This window comes from Otolemur garnettii, unplaced genomic scaffold, assembly GCF_000181295.1.
Source record: "Otolemur garnettii isolate 467f Iridium unplaced genomic scaffold, OtoGar3 scaffold00133, whole genome shotgun sequence".
Taxonomy (NCBI): domain Eukaryota; kingdom Metazoa; phylum Chordata; class Mammalia; order Primates; family Galagidae; genus Otolemur; species Otolemur garnettii.
The window spans coordinates 4995779-5011027 of NW_003852528.1; the positions used below are offsets into that span (position 1 = coordinate 4995779).

General features: G+C 47.5%; 1 protein-coding gene across 1 annotated transcript in view; it reads left to right on the plus strand.

Moving 5' to 3' along the window:
* SNED1 (sushi, nidogen and EGF like domains 1) overlaps window positions 1-15249 on the plus strand; it is a 76961-nt gene that overhangs the window by 14991 nt on the left and 46721 nt on the right. The window contains exons 2-4 of the mRNA XM_023518252.1: window positions 10755-11042; window positions 13579-13719; window positions 14380-14542. Coding sequence (XP_023374020.1) covers window positions 10755-11042; window positions 13579-13719; window positions 14380-14542 — 592 coding nt within the window. The remainder of the gene's footprint in view (window positions 1-10754; window positions 11043-13578; window positions 13720-14379; window positions 14543-15249) is intronic.

Genomic DNA, 15249 nt, shown 5'->3' on the forward strand with positions numbered 1-15249 from the left:
GGGCTGGGGATTCGAACCCACCACCTTAGGTGTATGTGGCTGGTGCCTTAGCCGCTTGAGCCACAGGCGCCGAGCCGATACTTGATTTTTTTATGCTACTATAAAGATGTCTTTTCTTTAATTGCATTTTCCATTTATTGGTGGGACACAGAATTAGAGTGGATTTTTTTTTTTGCATTTTCTGATTGTATGTGTAACAACCTAACAAAATCTCTTGTTTATTTTAACAAATTTTCTGTCTGCAGATTCTTTCGGGTTTTTGCATCCACATCCCTATGTGCTCAGTGAGTTTCCCTTCTCCCTTTCTAATCATTTCACTTTTTTGACTCATTTTCTTGCTGTACTGTGTTGGCTGAGACCTCCAATGTGCTGTCTCATAGAAATGAGGTCAGCAGAGCCCCTGACTTGCTCCTAACCTCAGGAAGAAAGTGCTGCTTGTTTCACCACGGAATACAGAGCTTATGCCTATTTTGAAGACAATCTTTCTCAGATTAAGAATGTTCCCTTCTATTCCCAGTATTCTGAGAATTTTCATCACAAATGGCTGTTGACTTTTATTAAATGCCTCCTCTATACTAAATGATTATGTGATTTTCTCCTTTCATCTGTTAAATGGGTCACTTGAATTAATAAAATTAATTTAATGGCAAATTAAACTGATCAGTTTTCTAATGTAAATCATAGCTTGTATTCCTAACAAAAACCCAACTTGGCAATGATAAATTATTTAGCCTATTTATACATCACTGAATTCAGTTTTCTAATAATTTGTTTAAGGTTTTAGCAACTTTAAATAAGTGAGGATGGCCACTAGTTGTCCATTCATGTACTGTCTCTGTTAAATTTTACTATCAAGGACCAAGCGTAGTGGCTCACTCCTGTAATTCCAGCACTCTGGGAGGCCAGGTGAGAGGATCACTTAAGCTTAGAAGTTTGGGACCAACCTGAGCAAGAGCAAGACCTTGTCTCTAAAAGTAGCTGGGTGTTGTGGTGGGCACCTGTAGTCCTAGCTAATTGGGAGGCTGAGGCAGGAGGATCACTTGAGCCCAGGAGTTTGAGGTTGCTGTGTGCTAGGCTGACACCATAGCACTCTAGCCAGAGTCAGATTCTGTCTCAAAAAAACTAGTATCAAGGTTTTGCTAGCCTAATAGAATGAACTATTCTATTTAGGACTATCTACATACCTCTGGAATTATTTCTTGAATGTTTGGTAAAACTTACTGGCAATCCCATATGGACCTAGAGTTTTCTTGGTGCAAAAATTGTGGATACTCATTCGATTTCTTTAATAACTATATGAAAAGTTAGGTTTTCTATTTCTACTTACATTTGGTAATTTTCATTTTTCTAGAAAATTTTCATTTTATACAAACTTCAGTATCATTTCAGGAGTGTCCCCTCTTTACAGGCTAACATGAGCAGGAGACAGGAGACGCCCCAGTCAGAGTCTGGGCCACAGCAGATACTGTGAACAGTTTGTGCCCGTGTCTGCGGGGACAACAGGGAGGGCCCAACAGGGAAAGCCCGCTGACCCCAAGACCACACCACATGACACCAGAAGTCAATAAGACCCTGATGTTTCTGGTCATCACAAGCACTCTCCATGGCCAGGGCGACTATTCCAATTCAGCCCGAAGCGCTGCCTGGTTTTCCTGCAGTCTCCCAGAGTTGGAGTCAGGGCTGGACAGCTGCTGCTGCCCAGTGGACACCACAGGTTTGTGCTCAGCTGGACCATCAGGAACCAGGCCCAGGCATCCAGGGGGCCTGTATAGCTCCAGGGCTCCACCAAGCATCCACGTCACTTTGGGCACTGGGGTTGGAGAGGAGCTACCCACAGGGTGGCTACCATCTCCTCATATACAACCAAGGGGCCTTGACATCTGTTCTTCAGGGCGCCGTGTCCATTTGGCCACCAGGGCCTATCAGTACTTTCCTTGTTATTGTGAAGTTCAAGAGTCAGGCCATCAAGTCACACCGGTCTCACTCAGCCTCTACAAGCACTCACCTGGTCCCCTTTTCCTGGGGGTGGGGTGGTGGTCCTGTCTCAGCAGAGATACTGCTGGACTGGGAAGGGCTCCAACTCTAGCCTGGACTTCCTTCTCCTGGAGTTCCCACTAGTTCTGAAGAAGGGACAGGGATCCAAGAGGGGCCATCTGCAGGTGCCCTCCCACCTCTGCATCCAGCAGGCCTTAAACATTCCCTGACACCACAGGCGGGAAATTTGCCAGCGGTGAGCCTCAGGCGTGAAATCTGCACACGCCCAACCCCACCTCATGCTTGGTCTAGCATCCCAGCGCCTGAATAAGGAAACTTTTCCCCACTGGGAACACCTCCTAGGGAGGTGAGCATAAGGTAGGGCTCCTGTCACTGCCTCGGGCACCAGGCTCTCTCCTCCTAGGAGGGCATGGCTGGGCATCCAGGGAGGTTGCTGGCTCTTCTTGGCCTGTGCCTACTCCCATGCCCAGCCTTGCACTTCTGCCTCTCCCCACACCCATAGCCCCCCAGACACCCTCTTTGTGAGGTGCAGTTCACTACCATACAGCTCACTCTTTTAAAGGGTGCACATCCAAGTTTCTTCATGTATTCACAGAGTTGTACCTCCATGGCCACAATCAATATGAGAGCATTTTTCCTTACCCTAAAAAGAAGCCCCATGCTCCTTACCATCACCCCTAGCTGCATCCATCCCTAATTTGTGCTCCACCCCATGGATTTGTCTGTTTGGACACCTCACACCAGAGGAGTCACGCAGGCTTCGTGCCTGGCTCTGTTCATGTGGCATCCTGTTTTCAAAGTTCACTCACACTGTAGCACGGGTCAGCACTTCCTTTCTTATTATTGCCAAATAATAACTCGTTTATTTTAATTTATCCTCACTTCATGGGCATTGGTGTTGGTTTCACTTTCTGGCTATTGTGAATAATGCCAGAAGAATGCCGCTGTGAGCATTCACATGCACCTTTTGGTGTGGACATGCATCCATTTTCCTGGGCATGTACAGACACACACCTAAGGCGGAACTGCTGGTGCATATAGCAGTTCTCTGCTTCAGAGTGGCTGTGCTGATTCACATCCCATGAGCAAAGTGTGAAGGGTCCAGTTCTCATGAGCACTGGTCAGCACCGTGTCTTTGGTTATAGCCATCCCACAGGCCACACAGGGTATCTTGCTGTGTTTTTTGATTTGCCTTTCCCTGGTAGTTAATGCTGGGCGTCTTTTCATGTGTTATTGGCTCTTTGTATGTTTTGGGGGGAGTTTTTTGGGGGGGGGAAATGTTTATTCAAGTCCTTTGCTCATTTCTTTGAGTTATTTGTCTTTGAATATATCCCTTATCAGAATATGATTTGCAAGTACTTTCTCCCATTCTGGGGGTTGTCATTTTACTTATTAAAGGCACCCTTGGAAGCACAAATGTTATTCATTCTGGTGATATCCAGTTTGTCTAATTTTTCTTTCCTGGTGCTTTTGGTGTCATATCCCAGAAACCAAGGTCACCGATCCAACAAAGATTTACACCTATGCTTTATTCTAAGAAGTTTATAATTTTAGCTCTTACTTTTAAGTCTTTGATCCATTTCGAGTTAGCTTTTGCATATGATGTGAGGTGGGGGGGGGTGGTCCAGCTGTATTCTTTTGCATAGCGATATCCACTTCTACCAGCACAGTTTGTTAAAGGCACTGTTCTTTCCCTCACTACATAATTGTGGCACCTTTGTTGAGAATCAGTTGGCCGTGAATGTGACTGTTCATTTCTGGGCTCCCCATTCTGTTGGTCTACACATCTGTCTTTATCCCAGCACCACACTGTTTTGGTTACTGTGCTTTGTAGGAAGTTTGGAAATCAGGAAGTCTGAGTCCTCCAACTTTGTTTTTCTTTTTTTCCTTTTTTTTTTTTTTTTTTTTGAGACAGACCCTTACTTTGTCGCCCTCGGTAGACTGCCATGGCTCACAGCAACCTCCAACTCCTGGGCTTACACGATTCTCTTGCCTCAGCCTCCCAAGTACCTGGGACTATAGGCATCCAACACAATACCCAGCTATTTTTTGTTGCAGTTTGTCAGGGGCCAGGTTCGACCCCGCAACCCTCAGTATATGGGGCCGGTGCCCTACTCACTGAGCCACAGGTGCTGCCCAACTTTGGTTTTTCTTCACAATTGTATTGACAATTCTGAGTCCCTTGAGTTTCCATATGAATTTAGGATCAGCTTATCAATTTCTACAAATAAGTCAATTGGGATTGTGTCAAATCTATAGCACAATTTGAAGAATATTGCCATCTTTTTTTTTCTTTTCTTTTCTTTTTTTTGAGACAGAGCCTCAAGCTGTCACTCTGGTTAGAGTGCTGTGGTGTCACAGCTGACAGCAACCTCCACCTCTTGGGCTTAAGTGATTCTCTTGCCTCAGCCTCCCAAGTAGCTAGGACTACAGGCTCCCACCACAACACCCAGCTATTTTTTGCTTGTAGTTGTCATTGTTGTTTGGCAGGCCTGGGCTGGATTTGAACCTGCAAGCTGTGGTGTATGTGGCTGGCACCTTAACCACTTGAGCTACAGGCACTGAGCCTGAGTATTGCCATCTTAAACACATTGAATCTTCAGAACCATGAACATGAGATTTTTTTCCACTTAGATCTTTACTTTATTTCACAATGTTTTATACTTTTTAGTGTACTTGTCTAACGCTAAATGGTAAAATTTATTTCTAAGTGTAATACAGGTATTTAATTTTCTCTAATACTATTGAAAATAAAATTGTTTTCTTAATTTTATTTTTGGATCACTCAATTCTACTGTATATAAATACAATTGATATTTGTATTTTGACCTTGTATACTGTGACCTGCAAACACATCTATTAGTCCTAATAATGTTTTAATGAATTCCTTAAGATTTTCTATATTTAAAATTATATCATCTGCAAATATAGTTCTATTTCTTCCTTTCCAATATAGATGCCTTTAATTTCATTTTCTGGTGAGCCCTTTCCTTTTTGCAGCATGGACTCCCCTGTAGCTCTATCCCGTGGTCCTCTGAGCCTCCAGATACCCCTGCACATGGCACCCCCATCCCTACAGTAGGATGGACACTTGGATACCTGTAACCAGCAGAACTATCAAAGTGTAAAACCATAAAGCTATAAAAGTTTGAGTCCCTCCCCTCCCAGAACTTCCCTGTCATATTTGACTTTTCTCTTAAAGCGGCTGAGTTCCGAGAAGAGGAGACAAGAAGGGTCTGGGAATGCAGAGGGAATGGTCACATATTCTCAGCAAAAGAAACTTTCTTTTACTTTCTGGTTTCAAGCAGTCACTTACACAGCTCATCCAGATGGACTGTACATATTTCAATCTCCATCTTTTTTGTGCTATTTGTCCCATCTGTTTTATATTTCATTCTCTCCTTTCTTGCCATGTTTTACATTGAGCATCTTAATCATTCCCTCTTACTCCTCTGTCAGCTGGGAATATGGGCACTGTTGCAGTACTTACCCTATAGTACAATATGCACCTTTAACAGTACTATTATGCTCACTAATAAGTTCATTTACACCTTTACCCTCCTCCTAGAAAACACAATGGCCTTGGCCCCTCTCCCCTCCTTGGGGTTGAGGGATGTGGCTGGGTGTCCCAACCCTCTGATGCTGCCTTAGTCTTTCCTATGACCAACCTCCATCCTGAAGCCACTCAGGGATTCAGCTGCCAGCCCCTAGTCACCGTGTTAGCATGCAAAAAGACATCCCTTTGGAGAGTCTAAGGATTGTAGAAGTTGAATATCAAGAAACAAGATTGAAGACCAAACGTGTATCTCACAATATCTCAAGTAGCAAAGGATGTTTTCTCTGGATATAGGAGAATTATGTTGGCAGTTGTTTCCTTTCAGCACTTTGAAAATGTAGTTCCACTGTTTCTTGTCTTCCACTGTGGTTTATGAGACGTGGGCTGTCGATCTGCCCACTGAGCCCTTTTGCAAACTGTCTTCTTGTCATTGACTTTATGCATTTCCAGCCCTTGTTTTATGCAGCTTTGTTTTTATTTTTCCAGCTAGTGAATCATTGGAATTATTGAATTTATGGCATGATGTCTTTTTCCAGTTCTAGAAAATTCTAGGCCACTGCCCTTGTATCTCCTTTCCTTCTGGTGGTGCCCATCACACCTGTGTCTGGTTGTCTCACTGGTTCCCTTTATGTCTCATACTTTTTCTTCTATATCTCCCATATTTTTGTCTCTGCCCTAAATTCTGGATTTTGTCTCTGCCCTAGTTTCTTCTGTCCTGTCATTTAGTTATAATTCACTAACTCTTTCTTAATTGCATCAAATCAGCTCTTAAATCTGCCCAGTTAGTTCTTAATTTATCATTTATTTGGTTTTTTATCATTCTATTTATTTGGCTCTTTTTTTTTTTTTTTTTGAGACAGAGTTTCAAGCTGTCATCACCCTCAGTAGAGTGCCATGACTTCAGCTCACAGCAACCTCAAACTCTTGGGTTTAAATGATTCTCTTGCCTCAGCCTCTCGAGTAGCTAGAACTACAGGCACCTTCCATAACAGCCAGCTATTTTTTGGTTATAATTGTCATAGTTGTTTGGCAGGCCTGGGCTGGATTCGAACCTGCCAGCTTCAACTCCGATAGTTAGTGCCCTAGCCGCTGAGCTACAGGTGCTGAACCTATTTATTTGGCTCTTTAAAAATGTCTTTTCAATTTTCTTTATTATTTATTTTTAATTTTAATAGATTGAAGTGGTACAAGTTGAATTACATTACATGTATAAGTTGTATAGTGATAAAATGTCTTTAAACAAAATTATTTCCATGCTAATTGGTTTTAAGCCTTTCTCCCCCCAATTCTTTTATGGTGGTAAAATACACATAACATAAAACTCACCACCTTAACAATTTTCAAGTGTACAGTTTGTAATATTAAAGTACATTATCATGTAACCATCACTAGCATCTAGTCACAGGACTCCTTATCCTGAAAAGTTGAAATTCTATACCCATTAAACATCAAATCCTCATTCCCTCCTTCCCTCAAGCCCTGGAAACCTCACTCTACTTTCTGTTTCTGTGAATTTGACGACTCCAGGGACCTCATACAAGTGGAATCATGTAGTGTTTGACTTTTTGTGACTGGCTTATCTGACTTAGCATAATCTCTTCAAGGCCCACTCACACTGTAGCATATGTCAGTATTTTTTTACTTTTACAGCTGAATAATATTCCATGGCATGGATGTGCCCCATTCTGCTCACTTGTTTATCCTCAGTGGACACGTGGGTTACTTCCAGTTTTTAGGTAGTGTGAATAATCATGCAATGAACGTGAGTACAGAAATACCAATCTCAAGAGCTTGCTTTCAAGTAGGCACGGTGGCACAGGTTGTGGGATCACTTGAGCCTAAGAATTTAAGATCAGCCTAGGTAACATAGTGAGAGTCCATCTCAAAAAAAAAAAAGCAAAAAAAAAAAGCCTTGCTTTCAGTTATTTTGGTTATATACCCAGAAGTAGAATTATTGGATCATATGGCAATTCTATTTTTTTTTTTTGAGACAGAGTCTCACTATGTAAAGTGAGAGTCTCACTATGTACTGAGTCTGCCGTCAGTAAAGTGCTATGGTGTCACAGCTCACAGTAGGCTTAAGTGATTCTCTTGGCTCAGCCAAGTAGCTAGGACAACAGGCACCACCACAGTGCCCGGCTATCTATATAAGAGACAGGGTCTTGCTCTGGCTCAAGCTGGTCTCAAGCCTGTGAGCTCAGGCAATCCACCCTCCTCAGCCTCCCAGAGTGCTGGGATTACAGGTGTGAGCCACTGTGCCCAGCCTCTATTTTTAATTTTTGAGAACCCCCCTCACTGTTCTTTGCAATGGCCGTCTGTACCATCTTACCTCCCACTACCAGTGCACAGCACACATATTCTCATTTCTTCACACCCTCACCAACACTTATTTTCTGGGGTTTTTACAGTAGCTGCCCTGCTGGGTGTGAGGTGGTACCTCAGTGTGGTTTTGGTTTATGTCTCCCTGATGAGGAGAGATTTGCGCATCCTTTCACATGCCTATTGGCCATGTATGTGTCTTCTTTGGAGAAATGTCTATTCACATCCTTTGTCCATTTTTAAATCAGATTTTTTATTGTTGAGTTTTAGGAGTTCTGTCCTACAATAAGGACAGAACAGGGACAAAACAGGGAATCTGGGGGGTATTAATCCTGTATCAAATATATAAGTTGTAAATATTTTAGGAGATCTGTATCAAATATATAAGTTGTAAATATTTAGGAGTTCTGTCCTAAAACAGGTGCAGAACAAGGACAAAACAGGGAATCTGGGGGGCATTAATCCTGTATCAAATATATAAGTTGTAAATATTTTCTCCCATTCTGTGGGTTTTACTCTGCTAATAATGTTTTTTGATGCAGAAAAGTTTTTAACTTTCGTGAAGTCAAATGTGTCTATTTTTTCCTTTTATCACCTGTGCCTTTGGTGTCATATCCAAGAATTAATTGCCAAATCCAATGTCATGGAACTTTTTGTCCTATGTTTTCTTCTAGGAGTCTTGTAGTTTCAGTTCTTAATATGGAGGTCTTTGCTGTGTGTTGAGTTAATTTCTGCACATGGTGTAAGGGAAGGGTCCAACTTTATTACTTCACATGCAGATGCCCAGTTTCCCAGCATCACTTGTAGAAATGACCGTCCCTTCCCTATTAAAATCATTTTATTTCATATGTAGGAGAGGGTTTCTGCTCTGTATTCTGTTCTGCTGGTCTGTGTGTGTCTGTTTATGCCAGTTCTGTACTGTTTTGATTACTGTACTCTAGCTTTGTAGTTTCAGTTCTGACATCTGGAAGTGTGAGTTCTCCAACTTTGTTCTTCCTTTTCAAGATTGTTTTGACAATCTGAAATTCTGAAGTTTGCATTTATTTCTTTGAACCTAGTTATTTTATAGTTTGAGTCTGATACCTCCCATGTCTGATTCCTCTTTTTTCTGCTTATTCCTGGTGGGGGCATCTTGTTGCTGTGTGTGCCTAATTATCTTTGACTGTGTCCTGGATTTTGTATTTGAAAAATTGTTGTAGGGTGACTTGAGCCGTTTTCCTCCAGAGAGGGCTTTTCTTGCTTCTGCCTGGAAGGCAGGGAAGCTGCCTATCTGGGACCACCATAGTCCTAGGCCCAGGCCTGGAGTACCCTGGACTGCTCTGGAGGGCTGGGATAGGCATCCTCATGAGGACCACTCACTTTTGGTTCACCCTAGCTGGGAAGGGGAATCCTTGCGGTCCTAACTTAACTGCAGGCTTATCAAGCCCCTGTCTAAACTGGCCTCAAGTTTGGACATTTATCCTCTTCTCCTTGATGAAACTACTAAAACTGCAGATCCTTTTTTGCAGCTATTACTTCTAAATCTGTAAATGTACTCAGGGAAAAGCAATTCTGAGTGCTGGGCTTACTTCCTAGCAGGGGTGTCCAACCTTTTTTTTTCCTGCTATACACTGGAAGAATAAGAGTTATTTGGGGCCACACATTAAATTCACAAACACTAACAAAACTGGTGAGTAATTAAAAAGGTCCATGTGTGCTCTTCACAAATATCCAGCACCACAGATAAGCAAAGCAAATGGTCAGCATGTGGCCTGCGGGCAGCAGGTTGGCCATCAAGACAGCCTTCTTTGTTTTCCATTTCGAATAAAAACCTCCTTACTCACCTGTTTTCTCTTTGGTGCTTTTAAGAAGAGAGATGCATCTACCTACCTTTTTTTTCTGATCTGAATTACATAGCATACCCTCACCCAGAGAAAGGTCTGGAGGCCCTTCCTAACTGCAGGGCTCTGATGGGAGTAACAACTCTGTAGAGGCAGGGGGACACAGCCACTGGATCTGAACGCGCTCAGGCTGCCACAACAAAATGCCACAGTGTGAGCAGCTAGTAGAAAACAGAAGTTTCTGTCACACGGTTCTGGAGACTGGAAGCCCAAGATCAGGCGCTGCCAGGTTTAGACTGGCTCACAGATGGCACCTTCCCACCATGTGGCAGAGACAGCTCACTGAGGCCCCTGTCATTAGCTCTCTGACCCCACTCATGAGGCCTCCACCTTTATAACCTGCTCGCTCCCCAAAGGCCCCACCTCCTCACACTGCCACTTTGGGGATGTGGTCTCAACATGTGAAGTTGAGGGGTCTGAGGGCGCAGACATTCAGACCTTAGCAGCTGGCATCAGCCCCAGAGCACAGGAAGGCCAGCAGCTAATCAGCCCCATGGGTGCACAGCCAGGGAGTGGCAGAGGCAGGAATGAGCGAAGTGTGTCTGGCTGCAGGGAGGCTTCTCAGCTTCCTTGGGAGCTTCCGGGCATGGTGAGGAAGCCTTCATGTAGCAGGTGGCCCTGCCCAACCCCATGTTCAATGTGGGCTGCTACTTACTGCCCATGCCTGGCTGGGTATCAGTGCTCTGCCCTACCCTCCACAGGGCCCACACAGGGGCTCACCAGCACATAGCGGCTGCACAGGGCTGGGCACTCGGCAGATCCAGCAGGGTATCAGCTGCAGATTGCAAATCGGAGCCTGTGCCCCAAGCACATTCATGTCTGAGAGGGGGTGCGGCAGGGCCAAGTGGCTCTTATCAGGTGCTGGGGACTGTCAGGGCATCCTGGGAATGCCCTGCCCAAGGCAGGCTCACCCTTGGGGGATGACTAGGGGGGGAGGCTGGGAAGGCAGCAGCCCACCACCTGCCCACCACCCGTCAGGCCCTCTCTGACTCTCTGCCTCACAGGTGAACAATAACGGGATCATCTCCTTCCTGAAGGAGGTCTCTCAGTTCACCCCAGTGGCCTTCCCCATCGCCAAGGACCGCTGTGTGGTGGCGGCCTTCTGGGCAGATGTAGACAACCGGCGTGCAGGCAATGTCTACTACCGGGAGACCACCAACCCTGCCACGCTGCGCCGGGCCACGGAGGATGTCAGGCGCTACTTCCCTGAGCTCCTGGACTTCTCCGCCACCTGGCTATTCATCGCCACCTGGTACCGAGTCACCTTCTTTGGAGGCAGCTCCTCTTCTCCTGTGAGTTCTGGCTTTTGTCCTGGGGGGGTGGGGGAGCAGGAGGAGATGCCCAGCTGGGGCCCACCTTGCTGAGGCCAATCAGGCACATTCTCTGGTCTATACCCAAGGAGGGACCAGCTCAGGAACAGAGGTCACTCAGCTAAGATCACAGGGCCTCAACCCCCTGTCCCTCAGCTCTCCTAGAAACACCAAGGGCCCCAAAACAGCAGCTCATGATTAGGGAGATGCATGTGGGCTGATGGCTATGGGTAGAGCTTTCATTTGGAATGGCCCAGAACTCAAAGGGGTAAATTGCAAGTTACCTTTTATACTTTATTTCTTGATAATGCCAAACATAACAGAAAGGTTAACTCGATAATCAACTGCTTTGCCAGCGTAGAAAGTCTTGGAGGCTGACACTCCCTAATGAGGGCGGCAGCTGCCTGCTCCAGTGACAGAAGTGCCACCAGGCCAAGCACCTGCTACATCTAGGCCTGCACTGGGCTCCCTAGAAAAGAGACAGGGGGTGCACATCAGCCGTTGCCAGGCCTGTTTGTTCATGCATTTGATAAACACCCTAAGGGCACCTTCTGGGTGGCAGACTAGTGCTCTGGGCATTGGGGCTACAGCCCTGGACAAAGCAGACAGGACACCTCTGGCTTGTGGGGCACACAAAGGAGTAACGTGGATGGCCATGTGACACAGGTGCTGGCATCGGGAAGTGCCCTGAAGCCCAGCCCAGCCCAGCCATGCAGCACTCTCAGGAGCAGGTTCATTAACAGAAATTGGACAGCTCAGTGTCAGGCATCTCCTCACAGTGCCCCTGAAATTTGACCCTCACCAGCTCCTGAAGCCTCCTATTGGCCTTACTGAGTGTTGCCCTCCCCCAGGCTTTCCCACCAACCTCCTTTCACAGCCATGCTCCTGGCACAGGTCCACGTGCTAGTGCTTACATTTGTTTGCCTAAATTAGAGCGTGTAGTCCCCGATGGGAGCTTCCGTGTATGTGAGAACGTGCACTGTGTGGTTGCCTGGCTCGCCGAGGACTGCCAGCCCAGTGCCAGGTGGGACCCAGATCCATGACCGGCCAGCCCCAGAGCAGCACTGCAGGACACTCACGATGGTGTCCTCGCACACGTTTCTAGAAGGGAGAGGAGACTGCTGCCTCAGCTCCAGTTTTCCTCTTACACATGTGCACACTCACACTTGCATAAGCCACATTCAGAAGTGTCCATTTCCGTGCTCCCCAACTATCATTTTCCTTCCCTGCCGACTACATAGGCAAAAAAACAAGGATGCAACTTTTTTATCCTTACACACCTTTGATTTCTAGAGGCCCTGATTTGTTCCAGCATCTTTGGCTAGCTGTATTCTATTGTGATGTGTCTGAGCAGGCCCTTTTTCAGCTCAATCACTAATACTGTTGGTCTTTTTCTTACTGATCTGTAGTTCTTCTCAAATTAAGGATATCGATAGTTTTATCTGCCATGTGTGTCATAAACAATTTTCACTTTGCTGTTTGCTATTCAGTTTGAAATTATGGCATTTTTTAATATCCAGAAAATTTTCATAATCAAGTGTATAAATCTCCCTTTTAGTTTTGGTTGTTAACAGACATCACATTTAAAAGTCCTTTTTCCTTCCTGAGCTGCATCTATTTGCTTGTATTTTCTTCTAGGACTTCTATGGTCTCATGCTAAAACTGTACTTGATTTGGGATTTATTTTCATGTGTGGTGTAAGGCAGGCCTCTGATCTAATTCTTTTTCAGATAGTTTTCTTTTCTTTTTTTTTTTTTTTTTCTTGAGACAGAGTCTCAAGCTGCCGCCCTGACACAGTGCTGTGGTGTCACAGCTCACAGCAACCTCTGGGCTTAAGCGATTCTCCTGCCTCTGCCTCCCAAGTAGCTGGGACCACAGGCACCTGCCACAACGCCTGGCTATTTTTTTGGTTGTAGCGTCATTGTTGTTTTGGCGGGTCTGGGCTGGGGATTCGAACCCACCACCTTAGGTGTACGTGGCTGGCGCCTTAGCCGGTTGAGCTACAGGCGCCGAGACTTTCAGTTAGTTTTCTATTTGTTCCAAGATCATTCCTAAGTTACCCTAACTCTTTGTCCCAATTTGATATGGCATGTCTTATTCATATACTGTCCACCAACATTTTCATGGAGAAAAATTCTGAGAAAACCTAGTTATTAAAAATTGCTTTTCCTTGGTTCTTCTTTTATCTTTCCTTTTTTAATGTTTTTGTTCATTTCACCCACGAGATTTTGTGGATTTGGGTGAGTGAGCTCTGAGCCCTGGAGGGCCCCTTCGGTGGGCTTCGCTCCCTTGGCCAGGCACCAATGTGGGGGGCAGGGGAGGGCCAGTGTGGGAATGGCTGGCCCTGGGACACAGAGGACAAGGCCATCAGGATCCAGCCTTGGCTGACTATCCGGGGTGGGAGACAGACATTGAGCAAGTCATCGGCTAGGAGATGATGACAGTGCACAGGGACAGTGGCCAGGGAGGGCCTGGGCAGGACGGGGCGCAGGACCCTGTTCAGCCCTCTCCTCGGCAGGTCAACACGTTCCAGACCGTGCTCATCACCAACGGCAAGTCCTCCTTCACCATCTTCAACTATGAGTCCATCGTGTGGACCACAGGCACACACGCCAGCAGCGGGGGCAATGCCACTGGCCTGGGGGGCATTGCAGCCCAGGTGGGTGGGTGCAGGGCTGGTGCTCAGTGTGTGTGTGTGGGGGGGGATGTCCTGTTTCCAGGATTGTCATGAGCTGATGAGCTAAGCAGGGGTCATTGTAAGCAGACCTCCTCCCTGTACTATACAGAGATGAGCATGAGGTGTCCACTGCACCCTGGGGTTGCTTGCTGCTCAGAATCACAAAAACCACCACACCCAAAGTATCTGTGGCCCCTGATGCTCCTTGCCCTAACCCCGCGGTCCCTGGTTAATAGCTGCTAACCTTAACCCTAACCCTAATCCAACAGAAATGGCCTCAGCTCTGTGTGCGTTGATTGGGGAGGCTGTGGCCGACAGGAAATCCCAGGTGTGGAAGGAGTGAACTGGGGAAGTGGCCGGCCGCAGGGCTCGTGCCTTCAGGCTGTACACACCCCGCCACCCACCACCTGGCCATCTACTTTTCCTGGGGTCCTGCTTTCCCCAGCCCCAAGGAAGGACTGGATGTGGGGCTAGCTGCTGGAGAGGTGGGAGCCAGGGCCAAGGCTCCCCACGGCCGAGCAACTGCTGGTTGTGCCCAGGACCTGGCTGGGAGGTGGCTGACCCCAGCCGGGATATAGCCGGTAGGGAGCTGTAACCTCTGAAAGTGGAACCAACCGCCTACCTCGCTCTCCCCGCCTCCAGGCCGGCTTCAACGCGGGCGACGGGCGGCGCTACTTCAGCATCCCCGGCTCGCGCACAGCGGACATGGCCGAGGTGGAGACCACCACCAACGTGGGCGTGCCCGGGCGCTGGGCGTTCAGAATCGATGATGCCCAGGTGCGCGTGGGGGGCTGCGGCCATACAAGTAAGAGGACCGAGCGAGCGGCTCCGGGAGGGGAGGGGGAGGGCCTGAGAGGAGGGGCGGGATGCCGCGGGAGGGAAGGGCCTCGCTGGCCCACCTCGGCTCAGGCGCACGAACTTGAGGGAGTCCTGCCTGTCCCTGAGCCTCTGATTCCCTCAAGCCTTCTTCGTGCCTTAGGTCTGAGCGGGGTGGGGTGTAGAGTTCTGGGTCCTCGCGAGAGGAGGCCGGGGACGCCTCTCATTGGGGACTGCCGTTAACGCCGACCCCATGTCTCAACCCAGCCTCTGGCCTGGGGTCTCTCGGAGCCTCCGGACCACCTGGGAGGCAGGTGCTCTCGCGCCAATCCCCCACCTCTGCTGCGGGCGTGCTGGTTGTGAGATTTGATTGACAAACCGGAGCATCACGTCGAGGCGGCAGCGCCAGGGGCCCTTCTGCCTAGACCGCGCGAGCACGTGGGGGTGGGATCCGGGCCGAGCATGTGGTCCGTGGGTCCGTAGGAAGAGCGCGGGTCCTGCACAGCCTTGGGGCGTCAAGGAACCTTCTGAAACATCGCTACTCGCAAACGGGGCAGGGGGCGCCCCGCGATGGACCCAGCGGCTCCGCTGGGGCCTGCCCGACTCACCTTCCTGCCCACAGGCTCCGAGGCCACTGAGAGGGCTGCTCCTCCCTCTCAGCGAACACAGCACGTGAAGATCCGCGGGGGGGGGGGG